Here is a 21049-nt window from a genome sequence, read left to right on the forward strand (position 1 = left end):
ATTTACTAATCATTATTATTAATTCAAGTACAAATAGAATTAATTGTATACAGGTAGACAAGAAGAGAGATAGACAAAAGATAGGTATACGGTTAGAGAATTTTATACGTAAATAGATAGACATGTGATGAAATAAACAAATATCAAGATATATAGGCAGACAGGTATACATGTAGACAGGTAGACATGTAGACAGGTAGACAGGTAGACAGATATATATTTATCTATGTACACAAAGAATGGTAGATAGCTTAACAAACATATAGGCAGGTGCATATTTAGAGAGGCTGGCCGATTGACAGGTGGACAAACTAAGCAGGTTAAGAAATTAGACAGGTTCAAAATTTAGACAGGTTCAAAATTTAGACAAATTCAAAATTTACACAGGTTCAAAATATAGACAGGTTCAAAATATAGACAGGTTCAAAATTTAGACAGGTTCAAAATTTAGACAGGTTCAAGATTTAGACAGGTTCAAGATTTAGACATGTTCAAAATTTAGACAGGTTCAAATTTAGACATGTTCAAATTTAGACAGTTCAAAATTTAGACAGGTTGAAAATTTAGACAGATTCAAAATTTAGACAGATTCAAAATTTAGACAAATTCAAAATTTAGACAGATTCAAAATTTAGACAGATTCAAAATTTAGACAAATTCAAAATTTAGACAGATTCAAAATTTAGACAGGTTCAAAATTTAGACAGGTTCAAAATTTAGACAGGTTCAAAATTTAGACAGGTTCAAAATTTAGACAGGTTCAAAATTTAGACAGGTTCAAAATATAGACAGGTTCAAAATTTAGACAGATTGACATTTTGGATAGATTGACATTTTGGACAGCTTGACAAATTGGGCAGGTTGACAATTTGGACAAGTTAACAAATTGAACAGGTTGACAAATTGGACAGGCTGACAATTTAAAGGACAAATTTTTTTGGATAGATTAGACACTTTGGTTGATAAATTGGACAGACAGATAAATTAGACATACTAATAAATTAGACAGGTTGGTAATTCGGAGAGATTCAAAATTTAGACAGATTTAAAATTTAGACAGATTCGAAACTTAGACAGGTTCAAAATTTAGACAGGTTCAAAATTCAGACAGGTTCAAAATTCAGACAGGTTCAAAATTCAGACAGGTTCAAAATTTAGACAGGTGTAAAATTTAGACAGGTTGACATTTTGGACAGGTTGTCTATGTGGACAGATTAATAGATTAAACAATTTGACAATTCGGGCAGGTTGAGAATTTTGACAGGTTGAGAATTTCGACAGGTTGAGAATTTCGACAGGTTGAGAATTTTGACAGGTTGAGAATTTCGACAGGTTGAGAATTTTGACAGGTTGAGAATTTTGGCAGGTTCAAAATTTAGACAGGTTGACATTTTGGGTGGCTTGACAATTTCGACAGATTGCCAATTTAGACAAGGTGACAATTTGGACAGGTTGACAATTTGAACAAATTGACCATTTATACTGGTTGATTTGGACTGATTAACAAATTAGACAGGTTAAAAATTTGAACAAGTTAACCACTTAGACAGTTTGACATTTTGGATATCTTGGCAAATTAGACAAGTTTACAAATTAGCTAGGTTCACAAATTAGCTAGGTTTACAAATTAACTAGGTTTACAAATTAACTACGTTGACAAATGAGCCAAATTGGCAAATTAGACAGGATGATAAATTAAACAGATTAAGAAATTAGACAAGTTTACAAGCAAACAGTTAGGCGAGTAAGCAGGTATAGAGGTGTACACCTAAGCAGATAGATAGGCAATCAGGTTAACAAATAAAAATATAGAAAAATAGTCTGCTAATCTAGTAAAATGATAGACAGGTTGACAAACTGGTAGACTGGTAAATAAAAAAACTGGTTAATCAGATGTACACAAAGAAAAACATACAGATAGATTGACAGGTATAAAGGAAGACAGGTAAATATGTAGGTAATTACATATAGATAAAAAGATAGACAGTTAGGTAGATTGGTACTATCATAGACAGGTAAAAAAATAAACGAGCAGACAGGTAGTCAATTTTGAATTTAGATCGAGCAAAAACCACGTAGACGGATGAAAACTACAAAAATAAATCGGTGGACAAGTTAACTGACAAAAAAGATAGACAGGTAGAAAAATCGACAAATATAAAGGTAGAAGGTTAAATATATAAAAATATATAAAAATTTCTATACAAGTTGAGAGGTGAAAAGATAAATAAATAAAAAAAGTAATCAGGTAAACAGGTAAAAAAATAGTCAGATAGTCAGTTAAATAGGTAAACAAGTAGACAGGTAGGCAGGTAGATAATCAGCAAATAATAGCTAATATACTGTAATTAAGAATTATTAAAAAAAATAATATAATAATAAATAAAAATAATTATTAATATAATTTTCGAATAAAATAGGTAATGAATTCTTAAAAAAATATGAACTGACAAAACTAAAATGAAAAATGCTGAATTATAATGAAAAGTCGTAAACTTAGTAAGATTTACATGAAATAACATTTGTTAAAATATAAAATAGTGGTACAGGGTAGACATAAAATTATTATCATTATTATTGATAAATACGACTCTGCCTCTGTACATTCGCGTGTTTCAAAATATTCGCAACACGCCGAAAATACAATTTTCCGACATATTTCACATCAAAAGGCTTCAATTAAATCTGCTATAACCATACACGCATATCATACATAAATGAATCATACATTCATGTATATATATATATATATATATATATAGGTACAGGGTATCCTAAAACTCAACGTCAAGTCCAAACGGAGTATCAACAAAACGAAAGCAAGTTGAGTGGTTTAACTTGTTCTGTATTTTGTGGTGTAACACAAATATACTCAAGAACCCATTTCCCTAATATTTATATATATTTTAATATAATTTTTACCAACATCATGTCCCATTTTTCTATTATCCTGTAGTCGAAATGTTCTCCACCGTCATCGTGTCGTCCAAATAGATGCACCATCGCTCCACCGCTCCACCGTCTCGTGCATAGATAAGTGCATAAAGTTTGCGCGTTGTCGTGCACATTTAACAATATCTTTGTTAGTGAAACACAATAGAAATTGCTCACAGTGTTCGCTGAGCAAATTGTGTTAACTTGCAAATGTTGCTTGCTGCACAAACTCCACGATAAGTCGGCGAACTAGAGTCGATTCTGGTGGAGAGAAGTCGAGTCAAGTGTCTGATGGTCTGATGGTCTCTCCACCGTAACTAGTTAAGTTTGATAACCGGCGGAATATTCAATAGGGCAGGATAATGGGTGAAGGACATGTGTTGGGAATATTCCCAAGAATTTGGTACATATTTCACTTCTCAATGTTTTGTCTTGTGTTTTCTTTTTTGTGACTTGAATTCCTTCCATTTCCTTCTTATATAAAATGTATTATGATGAATCAATTTCTTTTTTTCAGGCTGTTATAAGAGAAATGAATCGTCTGGGCATGTTGGTGGACCTGTCTCACGTGTCCCAACGTGTTATGTTGGCAACTTTGAGACAAACGGAAGCCCCTGTTATTTTTTCGCATTCATCAGCCCATCAATTGTGTAATAACTCCAGGAATGTCCCTGACTACATTCTCAAAAAACTGGTAAGGATAATGATAAGCCATTTAAAATATTGTTTAGTAAAATTGAAATTTCATGGTAATGCTATTTTTGGGGTCTATCTTCGTATGAGTTGATAGTCAAAATTGTCAAAAAACTACGTCCTTGCTGTGCGATAAGAAATTTTATACACAAAACCTAACTTCACGTATGTGTTATTAAAAAGACATCAGGAAGTTATATATATTAATAATTAATTAATACATTTACTTATTCAATCAGCATATTTTATAATCATAACTTCCAATTATATATATATCAATAAGATATCCATTTACCATTCAATCAATATGTATTATAATCAAAGCGTACTAGATTAAATATGTAACCCTATATATAGGTCGTGCTCTGATTTTCATTTCGGATTCTTTAATTAATATTCAATCACATATCATACAATTGTATAATTTGATAATAATAAAGTATTATAATATAATGAAATAACTGTATTAAAGTGAAATAAATATTATTTTTATATAAAACCTACGTTATAAAAATATAACTAGGACTATGCTTTTACGTTTGTGCGTTTTATAGGTTAGATTTTATGTAAAAAAAACGCCTGATGGCACTGCAAATACATAGTTTTAAGACAGTTTTGTACTACTAACTCATACGAGGATAGATCCGTAACATAGTTAAAAAAATATAAATGATTAAAACAATTTTTTTATTATTTTTAGGCTGAAAATGGTGGAATTGTTATGGTTGCATTCTACCCACATTTTGTCAGCTGTTCTTCAAATGCAACTTTATTAGATGTCGCAGGTAATTTATTTATTTTAGATAATTATATAAATAACTGATAACAGTTGCAATGCTTCATTTCTACATAATTCAAAAAAAGTTAATATTATGGGGCAATTCTGCCGTAACAAAACTTATAAAATAGCGTTGTCATGACGTTATTTTATACTAGTGAAAATTATGATAATGTCTATTTGCGGTGCAATCAGGCGCATTTTACATATGAATAAGAATGGAATTAATGGTATAACAAAATTTTCGATGATGCAGTTACCTAAAAGTTTATACGCATTTATAAAAATTAATTTTTATATTTTATCGAAATATTTTCTCAATTTAATTCATTTTTAGTTTCCTTCTAACAATCTGCTTAAAGTTAATCCATTGTTCTATACGTGTTTTGTTTTTAACTCTGGCAACTTTCTTACATTTTTTTTCCTTTGGGGTGTCATGTCTTTTGAGTCTGTAATTAATTTTAACACTTTAAGAATTCCTAACATCTTGCTAGTTTTATAGACATAGAGCTGATGGTAAAATAATAAGCATCATTAGAATTAAGAAACAAACTAAAAATGCAAAGCTGTTTAACAAAATTCCCGTAAGAGTAATTGAATGCTTATAAAAGTTTGCAATGGAAAAATAGATTGTTTTGAGAATTTTTAGTTTTTTCGAGAAATTTCTAACTTTCTCGAATGCTTGAAAACTTTCTTGAGCGACTGAAAACTTTCTGGAAGACTTTAAAGCTTTCTGGAGGGCTTGAAAACGTTCTGGAGAGGGCTTGAAAACGTTCTGAAGAGGGCTTGAAAACTTTCTGGAGGGCTTGAAAATTAGCTTGAAGGCTTGAAAATTTTCTGGAGGGCTTGAAAACTTTCTGGGGTGCTTGAGAACTTTCTGGAGGGCTTGAGAACGTTCTGGAGAGGGCTTGAAAACGTTCTGGAGAGGGCTTGAGAACGTTCTGGAGAGGGCTTGAAAACGTTCTGGAGAGGGCTTGAAAACGTTCTGGAGAGGGCTTGAAAACGTTCTGGAGAGGGCTTGAAAACGTTCTGGAGAGGGCTTGAAAACGTTCTGGAGAGGGCTTGAAAACGTTCTGGAGGGCTTGAAAACGTTCTGGAGGGCTTGGTAACTTTCTGGAGGGCTTGAAAACGTTCTGGAAAGGGCTTGAAAACGTTCTGGAGAGGGCTTGAAAACGTTCTGGAGAGGGCTTGAAAACGTTCTGGAGAGGGCTTGAAAACGTTCTGGAGGGCTTGAAAACGTTCTGGAGGGCTTGGTAACTTTCTGGAGGGCTTGAAAACGTTTTGGAGGGCTTGAAAACGTTCTGGAGGGCTTGAAAACGTTCTGGAGGGCTTGAAAACGTTCTGGAGGGCTTGAAAACGTTCTGGAGGGCTTGAAAACGTTCTGGAGGGCTTGAAAACTTTCTGGAAGGATTGAAAACTTTATGGAGGGATTGAAAACTTTCTGGAGAGATTGAAAACTTTCTGGAGGGCTTGAAAGCTTTGCGTAGTGCTTGAGTTTTTTTCTTAGGGGCTTAAAAACTCTCTGACAAGCTTAGAAACTTTAAGGAAAACTTACAAGCTTTCAGGGTAGCTTAGAAACTTTTGAAAAAACTTACATAAACAACTTGCAAACTAATTCTAAAACTAAAATCTTAGAATTTTTTTTGAAATCCTTATAAATTATTTAAATTTTTTAAATGTTTTTGAAAACCTTGGAAATGTTTCAAAAAAGTTTAAAATTTTTTGAAAATCTCTTTTCGAAAAATTTGCACGTTTGTATACAAAGAAGACTTATCTAACAATATTATTTCAAGTACAAATGTTAAAAATATTTATCGTCCATCAACTGGTCCCACCAGCTCTCATACTATGACTTATTCAGCATGTAATAAATCACCTCACCTATGACACGAGGCATTATACTCCGTTAAAGGCAAAATAATTTATTATTCACAGTAAGAAACAGAAAAGAAAAAAAATGTGAATAGGCGAAGAAGATGTTTACGTGACTCGTAAAAATATGTTAATTGAGAAAAATACTCTCATTGGGGGTGGAAGATGTATAATTAATTATAATTAATTAATAAACGCTGTAAATGAACTTAGTTTGTATGTATATATATATATATATATATATATATATATATATACATACACACATATATACTAAAACAAACCTAATTATATATAGAAATTTATTCATTTTGTAGAATATCACTTTTGCAGCGATGGAATCACTAATATCGTGAAATAATTGCAAAGTTTACGTTAATTTAGTTACATTTAAAAAATAATTCATTAAAATAAAAACTAAAAAATATTTATATGTATATTTTAATATATTTACATGAGAAAAGAAGTGGGCCTGAAATCGATCTCTGCGAAACACCCAAATCAATATTCTAAATAATTATTAAACATTTTGAATAAAATGAATAAAAAATCGACAAAAATATATTTTGCAATATATAATAAAGCAGAAACGTTATTAATTAAGATTAAAGAATCCCACATAGTAAAAATAATAAAATAATATTGAAATATTTTAAAAAAATCATTTCGTTGAAATTACTTGATTTACTAAATAAAAGTTCGTCTTAGAGACGCTTTGCCGAATCATGTTTCATTCAAATGGACAAAAACAGTATAACAAAAGAAATGATACCTTTTTGTTTTGTAGATATTTTCAAGTAATATTAAATAATCTTCCAAAAATCATTTTGTTGAAATAACTTTATTCACTAAATAAGAGTTCATAGCATCTTAGAGACGTTTTGCAGAATCATGCTTCATTCAAATAGACAAATCAGTATAAACAAAAGAAATGATACCTCTTTGCTTTATAAAATTTGTCAAATAATATTAAACAATGTTTCAAAAACATTTTGTTCAAACAACTTGATACACTAAATAGACGATTTTGTTGATACACGAAATAGTTTCAGAGACGCTTTGCGGAATCATGCTTCATTCAAATAGACCAAAATAGTATAAACAAAAGAAATGATACCTCCTTGTTTTGTAAATATTTTCAAGTAATATAAAACAATGTTGCAAAAATAGTTTTTTTTGAAATAACTTGATAGACCAAAAAAAGTTCATGGCGTCTCAGAGACACTTTGCCGAATCACGCTTCATTCAAATAGACAAAAACAGTATAAACAAAAGAAATGATACCTTTTTGTTTTGTAGATATTTTCAAGTAATATTAAATAATCTTCCAAAAATCATTTTGTTGAAATAACTTTATTCACTAAATAAGAGTTCATAGCATCTTATAGACGTTTTGCAGAATCATGCTTCATTCAAATAGACAAATCAGTATAAACAAAAGAAATGATACCTCTTTGCTTTATAAAATTTGTCAAATAATATTAAACAATGTTTCAAAAACATTTTGTTCAAACAACTTGATACACTAAATAGACGATTTTGTTGATACACGAAATAGTTTCAGAGACGCTTTGCGGAATCATGCTTCATTCAAATAGACCAAAATAGTATAAACAAAAGAAATGATAACTCTTTGTTTTGTAAATATTTTCAAGTAATATAAAACAATGTTGCAAAAATAGTTTTTTGAAATAACTTGATAGACCAAAAAAGTTTATGGCGTCTCAGAGACACTTTGCCGAATCATTCTTCATTCAAATAGATAAAAATAGTATAAACAAAAGAAATTACACCTCTTTGCTTTGTAAATTTTTTTATGTAATATTAAACAATGTTTCAAAAATCATTCTGTTGAAATAACTTGATTCACTAAATAGGAGTTTATAGCGTTTTAGATACGTTTTGCAGAATCATGCATCATTCAAATGGACAAAAACAGTATAAACAAAAGAAATGATACCTCTTTGTTTTGTAAATTTTTTTATGTAATATTAAACAATGTTTCAGAAATCATTTTGTTGAAATAACTTAATTCACTAAATAGGAGTTTATAGCGTCTCAAAGACGCTTTGCAGAATCATGCTTCATTCAAATAGACAAAATCAGTATAAACAAAAGAAATGATACCTCTTTGCTTTATACAAATTTTCAAGTAATATTAAATAACGTTTCGCGAAAAAATTAAATAGGTGTTTGTGATGTGCGTAGAAATTCACTCATAAGTCGTTTTTTATTATTTGGGTCGATTACTTACACGTATCAGAAAGTTTTTGCAACATTCCCTAAGACAAAATGCTTCTGAATCAAGTTAGTAGTTTATCTTGAGCAATTTTGTCACCAGCTCTCCATCTAGTGAACTAGAAAGATGTTAGGAATTCTTAAAGTGTTAAAATTAATTACAGACTCAAAAGACATGACACCTCAAAGGGCAAAAAATGCAAGAAAGTTGCCGGAGTTAAAAACAAAACACGTACAGAACAATGGATTAACTTTAAGCAGATTGTTAAAGGGAAACTTATAATAAATTAAATTTAAACAAAAAAATAATCGGTGAATAATTAATTTAATATTTTTAGAAGGTTTTGCATGAGACCTGCCTTTAGTTGTTACACATAGTTGTTATTCATAAAAATAGATCAATCAACTTTGCTCCACCGTTTATCCTTTACTCCACCGTTTATCCTGTACAAAATAAATCCATGGCGTTTCATCCGTTCGTTTCGTAACTTTTCAATTAATTTTCCGAAATATGGAAAACGTGTCCTGTTACATATTATATAATTCGAATCTACGCATTGGCACATACGTCATACTGAATATCCTTTGCTCGGTTGGTTAGTGGGTTGGTAGGTTTGGAGGTTGGTTGGTTGGTTGGTTCATTGGTAATCCTATACCGTTATATGATTTAATTGAAAGCGTCGCATGTTGCACAATTTGCAATTTGTATTTGTAGATTGCAAATATAAGCCTCTCATAGAACGGGTCTCCATTCCTGTTAGTAGAGTTTATTCGGATGCCAGAGGTTCTCAACTGTAGTTATAGAAGAATTCGTAGTTGTAAGAGGACAAGCTTAAGGCAAGTTGCTGAAACTTTACGTACCGTTTTTTAATATTGAGGACTAAAAATCAATAATCAACAGAAATTGATAAATTTTTAATAAGATAATTACACTATCGAAAAATTGTTTACAGACTAAACTACGTACTGAGATAAAACAGTAGTTTTTGGAATTTGTATAATATTTATATTTACAAATTTTATTTCTTGAATCATTTTTTTTGTCCAGGGCGTACACATAACATCCAAAAACTAAGAAAAAAATGCTATATATGAGCAATGCATATAAACATTAGACACATACATACGTATGTATGTGTGTGTGTATGTGTGTGTTTGTGTGTATGTGGGTGCGGATAAAAATTTTCATCGACAATTTCGGGAACACGGATAAAGCGATTTGAAAGTTTAAAAAAACATTCGATTTGTATTGATAAGGAGACGTGCTGATTCGTTATTGGCGGCGCGGCGCTTACGCGCTTCAATATTTCGTCTCTATGCAGTTAAAGCAGTACGATTGCTTTGAAAAAAAGTTCAGAATCTCCAAAATATTTCAAAATACACTTTTCTTCAAAAAGTCTTTTTTTCAAAAAAAAGTAAATTTTTGTCAAAAATCTATAGTTTCTCAAAAATCTATTTTTTCCAGAGTAATTTTTTTTCAAAAATGTTAATCTTTAAAAAAAAAATAATGTACTGGAAGTTTCAGCAATTTGCCTTAAGGAACGATGCCTAGCGCCCCACTACTTTAGTTTTGCTTCATGTCTCCGAAACGGCTAGACCTGCTTATCCTAACAACTAACCAGTACGTCTATGTATTAATTTGAGTCGATTGTCTCTTGAATCATTCAAATCGGTTAATCCTGGCTCCCAAAATCGTCGACGCAAAATTGTATACACATATACACACATATTTTCCTAGTAAGGTGTGCCAAAATGTTCAGAATCGTTTGAAACGTAAAGATATGCAAAAAAAATATTTTCAATTTTTTTGGAGAATTTAATATTTATGTTTAAAATTTAAATGTTTTAAAATGGTTTTAAATTTATATCTGCAGTTGTAGAATCTCTCCACCGTGATCTAAAAAGCATTCAATTTGTAATGATTGGGAGAAGAGGTGATTAGTTTTTGGCTAAGGCAGATCCAGACGTTACGGAGATACGGAGCAAAGAGTGCAGAAAATACAAACCGAGTTTTTGAGGAAACAGAGTTTCGGATTTGAATGATCTAAAAAGCATTCAATTTGTAATTATTGGGAGAAGAGGTGATGAGTTTTTGACAAAGGCAGGCCCAGCCATTTTGGGCTTACAGAGCTAAATGTGCAAAAAAATGGCAGTTTTTGAGAGAACTAAGCGTCCGATTTGAATGATTTGAAAAACTTTCTGCTTGTATTGACAAAACAATTGCTTTTGAAGATAAAAAATTATTAAAACGTTTTTTTTTTATTTTCCATAAAATATTTTTGTAATTTTGGATTAAAAATTCAATAAATTACCCAGACTAAGCCTAGTCTAAGCGTCACTCTCGTACAAATGTTTACCCAAGTGCGTTTAGACTGTCTTTGCACTGGAGCACTTTTCCAATTTTTTGAAAACTATTGAAAAATGTGAAAATGCCGTCAAGCCAAGCACAGTATAAGCAAAAATGTCGCACAGAATTATTTGCAAATGCGTTTAGACTGTGACTATACGGGCGCACTTTTTCAATTTTGTGTAAATTAGGCAACTATTTTTTTCCATTTAAATTAAATTCGAAATGAAATGACGAATGTTAATGTTCTGGAGATAATTTGATTTATGATTTACATGATTTTGATTTGTTCAGATATAACTAGATAGCAAAAAATGAAAGTTACAGTATTTGTAATAATATATTTGAAAACGTTTAAAATTTCTCGAATATTTTATTACGGTACGGGAAGTTCCAGAAATTTGCCTTAAGGCACGATGCCGTACACCACTAGTTATATCTATTTCTACCGTTTTAGAATCTCTCCACCGTTTCTAGTCGTACCCGAGAGTAGTGACTAGTGCACATCCAATACGCGTGTAGTGTTTAATCAGAACATGATATGTCACGAACATGGCACCGTTTATGCGACATATGACATATAAGCCCCCCCCCCAGACCTTCGCTTGTGTTATATGTTGTGCATCTATCTATATGCATACAGATGCATTTAAGGGATTCCACAAGACTCGATACTACTAATAGCACAGAGGGTATTAAGCAAATTTAGGCTAAACAGATAAATGGGCCTGTTGGGGTAGTTATAGAGATTTGAGGGAAAACAAGGAGCGGTGGAGGGGTGGATTTAATTTGAGTTTGGGGAATCAAGCAATCACTTGTTATTTTTATTATCATGAAATTTTATAATCAATATATTGTATACATTGTTATACATATGTAAATTATGCTTTTATATACATAATTATTTTTATAGGAGCATCGGAATCTCCGGTACAAAAATTGACAGTTCTTTAAAATTTTATCAAACATTGTTTATAAGGCTAGTCGGATTATCATATTTTGATCGTTATATACTAAGAATGCTATATAATCCACGGCTACATTGAATTTGTGATTTAAATTTTTATCGCCAACCCCTATTTTTATAGTCATCTTAGCAATTAAATTATTTTTTATCATGCGTTCAATCATTCAGTATTTTTGACATAATTTTAGTTCAGATTTTTGAGCTTCAAGAAAAAGTTTATATCTTACTTTAAAATACAATTTGTCAACATTAAAGTTTGTCCAAGCTCAATTTTTTTTCAATTTTGGAATCAACTTGTTTTATTTTAATCTTTCTAAAGCGGTAGTGGCAAAGTTCATAAAACTCGTTTTACTTCAAAATAATATTTTTAATAAGGGTTGTCTACCTCTAACATTTTTTGTTATATTAATAAGAAATTAAACTAGTGGTGTATGGCATCGTGCCTGAGGGCAAATTACTGGTACTTCTCGTACCGTAATGAAAATTTCGAGAAATTTTGAATGTTTTCAAATAGATTATTATAAATACTGTAACTTGTATATGTTTACAAAAAAGTAAATAAACAAAACTTAATCAATCGAATTTAAAATAATGGATATTGTATAATATTTATAAGAATTATATAAACTAAAGTTGAAATTGGAAGCAAAGTTGAAATAAATTATTGAATTAAATTATTGATTGAATTGAATTATTGAAGTACATTAGCGAGCTTTAAAACTTTAGCTAAAAAAAAACAATAAAATTTAAACTATTTTCGATATACATTTTTTTTTAAATGAAAACAAAGTATAATTTTTATTCCAAAATCAATTGTTTTGTCAACACAAGCAGAAAGTGTTTTAAATCATTCAAATCGGATGCTTAGTTCTCTCAAAAACTGCTCTTTTTTGCACATTTAGCTCGGTATCTCCAAGATGGATAAACCTGCCTTTACGAAAAACTGTTTAACACTTCTCCCAATCATTACAAATTGAATGTTTTTTGAATCATTTAAATCTGATGCTCCGTTCTCTCAAAAACTCGATTTCTATTTTCTGCACTCTTTGCTTCCTATCTCCATAACGGGTGGACCTGCATTTGCCAAAAACTAATCAGCACGTCTCACTATCAATAGAATTCGAATGTTTTTTAAACCATTCAAATCGGTTGATCCGAAAACGCAAAAATCATTTTTTCTGAGGTATGCGAAGATGTTCAGAAATCCTGAATGAAACGTATAGATATGCAAAAATGTTCATTTTTAATTTGTTTGCGACTTATATAATTTACCCAACAGGTAACTTCGGTTAAAAATATATAAGCAATGCCTGACCACTGGTCCTCCGCCGGTCTACCTATCCAATTCGACAAAACCTTAGATCACAGCGAGCTAGGGGACAGTAATACCAATCGCATCATGATGTCAAATGCAGTATGTGAATTTTACCTCAACATTCGGTTCTCACAAAATAAAGTACAACGTGTTTCCAATCACTTTCGAAAAGAGTTGATGTCAAAGCGTTAAAGTCGGCCTTGACATCCAAAGATAATAATAAAAATTATCCAAAGATAATAATAAAAATTATCCAAAGATAGTAATAAATATGTCTCGACGTTTTAGATACTTTTGTCAACAATATTTTGTAATATATATCTTACATATAAAATTTTTCAGTAATGATGTATATAAGTATACTTCTCCAAAACGATCATTCGGATTTTGATAAATCTTTCTGAAGTTTGTTAAGGAAATGTTGTAATAAATGAAAAAAATTGCAAAAACCAATATGTCATTGTTTGACAATGAAAATATCTGAGACATTGTTTGACATTAAAAATGAATGAAAACTGTCATCTGCCAAAAATTTCAATTTACTTATGAGCCTAGACAATAATAGAATATGTATAATAAATTCGTGATTATGCATAAGAAAAATTAAATGTCTACGGGCCATCTAGTATATATATATATATATATATATATATATAAGGTTACCTCATTCGGAGGTTGCACAATCCATCACACTTCAATTGCTCCACCATGTCGCCCACAGTCTAACACTAATTACTCATGTGGCTGTATGACACTTAAATACGATACATTACTATTTGCTGATATTCAGATAATTACTAGAACACACGAACACACACACACACACACACACGTACACACACTCAAGATCCACAAACATACGATTCAGAACTTCTTAAGACGTCGAGAAATCTGGTTAGAAAGAAATAAAAAATATTTAATGTTGAAATTTCTACTGCCAGGTTTATAAAATATTAATACAAATTTTACTCATTGGAAATGTTTTTGAAGTAAAACTTCTTCAGGCTGTAACTCGGCAAAAATACAACGGAAATGCGTTACACCACAAATACTGATTTATCATTGACCATCGGTATGGTCATTCGAAAAGAGTTTTATTTTCAATTCTAATACAAAAAATTAAGAAAAAGACTTTGTGTCTTACGGGCAACCCCTAGCAAATCTCCTTTTAATTACGTTCTCTTCAAATTGTAAAATTTTGGGTTAAAAAAATCTGCATCATAGTTTAAATTATTGATATGATCAGTAAACATGGTTTTGAATTGTTTAGTATTTTTTGATTTATTTTTATGTTGATGAAGCACGTATCAACCGATTCGAATGGTTCAAAAAACATTCGATTTCTATTGATAGGGAGATGTGCTGATAAGTTTTTGGCAGAAGCAGGTCCAGTAATTTTGGAGATACGGAACAAAGTGTGCAGAAAATAGAAATCGAGATTTTGCGAGAACGGAGCATCCGATTTGAATGATTTAAAAACCGATAAATTTATAATAGCTGGGAGAAGTGGTGATTAGTTTTTGGCAGAAGCAGGTCTAGTCGTTTTGGAGATACCAAGCTAAATGTGGAAAAAATTGCAGTTTTTGTTAGAACCAAGCGATTTAAATGATTCAAAAAAAATCTGCTTGTGGTGACAATAATTGCTGTCGTAAAAAAGAATTGTTATTTGATTGTTTTTCGAAATTTTCCTTTAAGCACGATGCCATATACCACTAGTTTTATAAACTAATTATTCACAATCGACGTTGCTATGAAAAATGATATTTTACCAACTAAGGTAATTTTCTGCTCCATATCAAATGATTGTCAGTTCGAATACTTGTTATGTATTTATTTTCTCCGGTGGAGGATCAATACACATTATTTTCAAATACTTCATATTTACGAAACAGGATCGAGTTACAGAAAACAAAGTGCGTCTTGCTCCACATTTTGTTGTTTTCTTGATATTCTGATACATTGAGCAAAATATCTTTTGTTTTATCGATGAATAACAAAATACGTAGGATCATGATAAAGGGTAATTGGAATTAGTAGAACAATTGGGTAGTGATTTTGTGAACAAAAGTTTGTGAGCCCAATAATACTTAAAAAGAAAGAACACGTATGATGAGATACGGTGGAGACGTCCCCATTAAAAAACGTTCAGAACTTTTTGCATTATTTTTCTTATATATATATATATATATATATATATATATATATATATATATATATAAATATATATATATTTCTCGTTGTCTCTGTATTTAGTTTGATGTAAATATAATGCATACGGTTTCCTGAGTAAACAAGTCATGTTTACAGAACATAAACGTTCCGCATAGCAGCATATTATGTACGATGTCAGCCAGGTGAAATATTACAAATTGAATAAAAATATTTATATACGTTATACTAGAACAAACTCATAAATAAACGGTTCTGCAACTCTAGAACAAATAGAACTGATGCACGCAGAAATAATATTTATTTATCTTAGGAAAAACTATCGGGTGGAGAGTTCGTTCGCTAAAAGTGATAATTTATTAAGGAAAATAAAAAGTAGATTATATTTGCATAAGTTGATATTTGCGTGATATAAATGGACTTGACATATTTTTGAGCGTTGTGTTCAGAGTTTTAAGTAGGATTATGGAGGTTGTTTCACAATAAAACCCATACAGATTTTTGAAGAAACACTTCTTTAGGCGCGACTAGGGTGTAAATCCGTACAAATGCAACGAAAATTCGTTACGCCAAAACTGTTTGTCATTCGCTCTCGTTTATATCATTTCTGAACGGGTCGATTGTGATTAGTCGTCGTGTATGTCATCGTCGATATCAACAAGAAAATCGGCATAGATAAATAAAAATTTTGCAGTCACATCGTAGTACAAATTTTGATTTATTGAAAAATGTCTGAATCAGAAGAATATTTTAACCTGTTCCTTTAAAATATTTAAACAAATTAAACACTTGTGCCGTGTACTAAACGTAAGTCTATTGATTAGAAATTATTAACTTCCCCACAGGGCAAGTTATAGTAATCGCAAAAAAATCGAAAATGAAAATTTTCATATATCTTTACGTTTCAAAACATTCTGAACATTTTGGCATACCTTAGAAAAAATGGATGTATATGTGTGTGTGCGTGTATGTGTGTGTGAGCGGATACAAATTTTCGTCGACGATTTCGGGAACATGAATGAAGCGATTTGAATAATTCAAAAAACATTCGATTTGTATTTGGTAAAGGCAGGTCTAGCCGTTCCAAAGATATGGGGCAAAAAGTGCCAAAAACGGTAACTCAGTTTTTAAGAGGACGGAGCGTCCGATTTGAATAATTCAAAAAACATTTTATTTGTATTGACTAAATGAAGAACTGTTTAAATTTTTGGAAAGGCAGATGCAACGACTTTGGAGATATGGAGGTCAAAAATGATCATTAGACATATGCACATAAAATTATCAGATATTTTATAGAGATTTTAACAATAAGTATTAATTTTGTTTATATTTCTATGGGTTCCGTACCAGTGTTTATCCGTTAGATGGCAACGCGGCGCTCACGCGCTTCTATATTGCGTCTCTATGCAGCTAAAGCAATGCCACTGCTTTGAAATAAGTTCAAAATTTTCAAAATATCTCAAACTAAAAAAAATACATTTTTTTCCAAGTTTTTTTTCCAAAAAAAATTTTCTTTTTTCCAAAAATTTATAGTTTCTCAAAAATCTAATTTTTTCAAAGTATTTTTTTTTCAAAAATGTTAAACTTTTTGGTACGGAAAGTTCCAGCAATTTGCCTTGAGGCACGATGCCATGCGTCCCACTAGTTTCTATATTATTCGTAGCTTCTTTAAATCTTTGAAGTTATTAAAATGGAAAATATTTTATAGGCAAGACATATTTTAGCTGTTCAAAGAATGAGATTATATCGCCAGAAAAAATGTAAAAAAAAATACAAGCAGTCAATGAATGTATGTTAATTTTAATTACATAAAGTTCTTCAAACAAAATTACATTAGAAAACAATATTTGTTTGGGCTTTGTTTAACATAATCCACTGTGTGATCGAATATTATAAAATTTTATAATCAGCAATTACTTCATTTCTCTAATGAAGATTCAAGTTCTAAATGCAAATTACAATGACAAACCGATCATGTCATATTCGAAGTACGACTTTAATTACATTATTGTTTTTAATTATTATAAATATTTTTAATGCTATTATAAATATATAATTTTAAATTTATCATTATATAAATGTGTATGATGGTTAGCACTGATAAATGTGTGCATCACGAGAGTGTTCTCGTATTACTGATAAACATTATTCAAAATTGTTATATGATGTATTTATTTTTACTTAAATGCCATCTTGTACAGTAGCAAATAAGTTTTACTTCAATCACGTGTGAACCTTACGCGCACTCTTCTTTCAGAAATTTATCCTAGATTTTTTATATAATCAAGTTTTCAAAAACTACTGGCAAAATATATTCTATTTTACATTTACAAAATTCATTATCCTGTATCAAAAATTTTGCGCTCTAATTATAATCAGTCCTCCACTTAATTATTATATTCAATTCGAATACGAATGGTTGAATTTTCCCATTTCGCTTTTCGGTTTTACATAAAATCGAGTGTTAGTTAAACCGGGAATTTCGGTATATAACAAGCGCAGCAGCAGACGCCAAATCTGACGTTTGAAAGACGCCCCCCGAGTTCTCTACCGCCGCCACTGCCGCCGCTAACCGCATTTCGAGTTCGTTAGCGGGAAGGACAGGCGGCGGTAAAGTCGAATCGCAATTAACATCTAGTAGAGATTTCCATTGAAAATTCGAAATTTATTCACGACATGGATATATATATATATATATATATATATATATATATATATATGTACTAGCTTGCCATGAAAAAGTTTCTTCAGTCTTAAAAAAAGTTTATAAAAAAACTTATTATAAAAATAACTAAATGATTCTGAATGTGTAAGCGTATGATTTAGAAGTGAAGGAGGTTTGTAACACAAACTTAATTGTTGGTTTAGTCACTACAACGCATACCGCATATAAATGTTCCTGAGACATATTGATAGTCCAGCCTAATCAGACAACTTACACGACATCTTCAAATAACTGACAGAACATGTTCTGACAATCGACAAATTTCATTCGACTCACAGAATTTTCAGCAGACTCGCAGTATCTTTTTCATTCGACTCACAGCATTCTCATTCTCATTCAACTGACAACATTTTTATTCAACTCGAAACATGTCGATTCGACTTGCAACATTCTCAGTCGTCTTACAACATTCTCAGTCGTCTTGCAACAATCACAGCCGACTTGCAACAATCACAGCCGGCTCGCAACAATCACAGCCGGCTCGCAACAATCACAGCCGGCTCGCAACAATCACAGCCGGCTCGCAACAATCACAGCCGGCTCGCAACAATCACAGCCGGCTCGCAACAATCACAGCCGGCTCGCAACAACCACAGCCGGCTCGCAACAATCACAGCCGGCTCGCAACAATCACAGCCGGCTCGCAACAATCACAGCCGGCTCGCAACAATCACAGCCGGCTCGCAACAATCACAGCCGGCTCGCAACAATCACAGCCGGCTCGCAACAATCACAGCCGGCTCGCAACAATCACAGCCGGCTCGCAACAATCACAGCCGGCTCGCAACAATCACAGCCGGCTCGCAACAATCACAGCCGGCTCGCAACAATCACAGCCGGCTCGCAACAATCACAGCCGGCTCGCAACAATCACAGCCGGCTCGCAACAATCACAGCCGGCTCGCAACAATCACAGCCGGCTCGCAACAATCACAGCCGGCTCGCAACAATCACAGCCGGCTCGCAACAATCACAGCCGGCTCGCAACAATCACAGCCGGCCTGCAACAATCACAGCCGGCCTGCAACAATCACAGCCGCTCGCAACAATCACAGCCGGCTTGCAACAATCACAGCCGGCTTGCAACAATCACAGCCGGCTTGCAACAATCACAGCCGGCTCGCAACAATCACAGCCGGCTTGCAACAATCACAGCCGGCTTGCAACAATCACAGCCGGCTCGCAACAATCACAGCCGGCTTGCAACAATCACAGCCGGCTTGCAACAATCACAGCCAACTTGCAGCATTCTCAGCCAAAACTTGCAGCATTCTCAGCCAAAACTTGCAGCATTCTCAGCGAAAACTTGCAGCATTCTCAGCCAAAACTTGCAGCACTCTCAGCCAAAACTTGCAGCATTCACAGACAAAACTTGCAGCATTCTTTGCCAAAACTTGCAGCACTCTCAGCCAAAACTTGCAGCATTCTCAGCCAAAACTTGCAGCATTCTCAGCCAAAACTTGCAGCATTCTCAGCCAAAACTTGCAGCATTCTCAGCCAAAACTTGCAGCACTCTCAGCCAAAACTTGCAGCATTCTCAGCCAAAACTTGCAGCATTCTCAGCCAAAACTTGCAGCACTCTCAGCCAAAACTTGCAGCATTCTCTGCCAAAACTTGCAGCATTCTCTGCCAAAACTTGCAGCATTCTCTGCCAAAACTTGCAGCATTCTCTGCCAAAACTTGCAGCACTCTCAGCCAAAACTTGCAGCATTCTCTGCCAAAACTTGCAGCATTCTCTGCCAAAACTTGCAGCATTCTCTGCCAAAACTTGCAGCATTCTCAGCCAAAACTTGCAGCATTCTCTGCCAAAACTTGCAGCATTCTCTGCCAAAACTTGCAGCATTCTCTGCCAAAACTTGCAGCATTCTCTGCCAAAACTTGCAGCATTCTCAGCCAACTTGCAGCATTCTCAGTCAACTTGCAGCATTTTCAATCAACTTGCAACATTCTCATTCAACTTGCAACATTCTGAGACAACTCACGACATTTTCATTCAACTCACACCATCAATTCAATTATTTTATGCCTTAATATTTGTAAAAAAAAAATCACATTCACATCTGGAATTGCTATATAATTTTCTAAAAAAAAATATTGTCAAATTTTCTCAAATCTTCTATCAATAAATTTTGATAACAAATATTCCTCCACCATCATTTACCCTATCCTCCACCATACATTACACGTCGGACCATTTGCTCGAACTGAACTGAAAACTCGACACGCGCAAATATAATTCCGCGGGCATAAAATTAATTAAACACCTCAGTTGAATTAATCTGGCAAACATAATTCGCTAACTTGAGATTTCTCATACCCCATATACCCACTACCCTACTGTGTGTTCTTCGTTAATTTTGCCCATTTCAATGGGGAAACATTCGCATTACTAACACTCTACGAGCGGAATGAAATCTTTGATTCACGACTAAACAGAGGAAGATCGAGAGTCAAAAATGGGTTTAGATGGAGAAATCTCCACCTTTGTGAATTGTTGAGTTGTGTATTGGATTATATTTGTTATCTGTGTTGTTGATTTTGTTGTAATTAATCTGGATTATTAACTTTCATTTATACAATTTGTTAAAAAGTCGCCCGAAAAATGTCGGAAATCGTCAAAAAACGTTGCGAGTCGTCGAAAAACGTGTCGAGAGCCGTCGAAAAAACTTGAGAGCCGTCGAAAAAACTTGAGAGCCGTCGAAAAAACTTGAGAGCCGTCGAAAAAACTTGAGAGCCGTCGAAAAAACTTGAGAGCCGTCGAAAAAACTTGAGAGCCGTCGAAAAAACTTGAGAGCCGTCGAAAAAACTTGAGAGCCGTCGAAAAAGCTTGAGAGTCGTCGAAAAAACTTGAGAGTCGTCAAAAAGCGTTGAGAGTCGTCGAAAAACGTGTCGAGAGTCGTCGAAAAACGTGTCGAGAGTCGTCGAAAAACGTGTCGGGAGTCGTCGAAAAACGTGTCGAGAGTCGTCGAAAAACGTGTCGGGAGTCGTCGAAAAACCTTGTCAGTCGTCCT

General features: G+C 32.8%; 1 protein-coding gene across 1 annotated transcript in view; it reads left to right on the plus strand.

Moving 5' to 3' along the window:
* The window catches only part of LOC113388445 (dipeptidase 1-like), a 158210-nt gene that overhangs the window by 101412 nt on the left and 35749 nt on the right, over nucleotides 1-21049 (plus strand). Inside the window, exons 6-7 of the mRNA XM_026625821.1 lie at nucleotides 3452-3628; nucleotides 4328-4412. Coding sequence (XP_026481606.1) covers nucleotides 3452-3628; nucleotides 4328-4412 — 262 coding nt within the window. The remainder of the gene's footprint in view (nucleotides 1-3451; nucleotides 3629-4327; nucleotides 4413-21049) is intronic.

The sequence above is a fragment of the Ctenocephalides felis genome, unplaced genomic scaffold, assembly GCF_003426905.1.
Source record: "Ctenocephalides felis isolate EL2017-DRISC unplaced genomic scaffold, ASM342690v1 CF-g0.4_SCAFFOLD_03572, whole genome shotgun sequence".
NCBI lineage: Eukaryota > Metazoa > Arthropoda > Insecta > Siphonaptera > Pulicidae > Ctenocephalides > Ctenocephalides felis.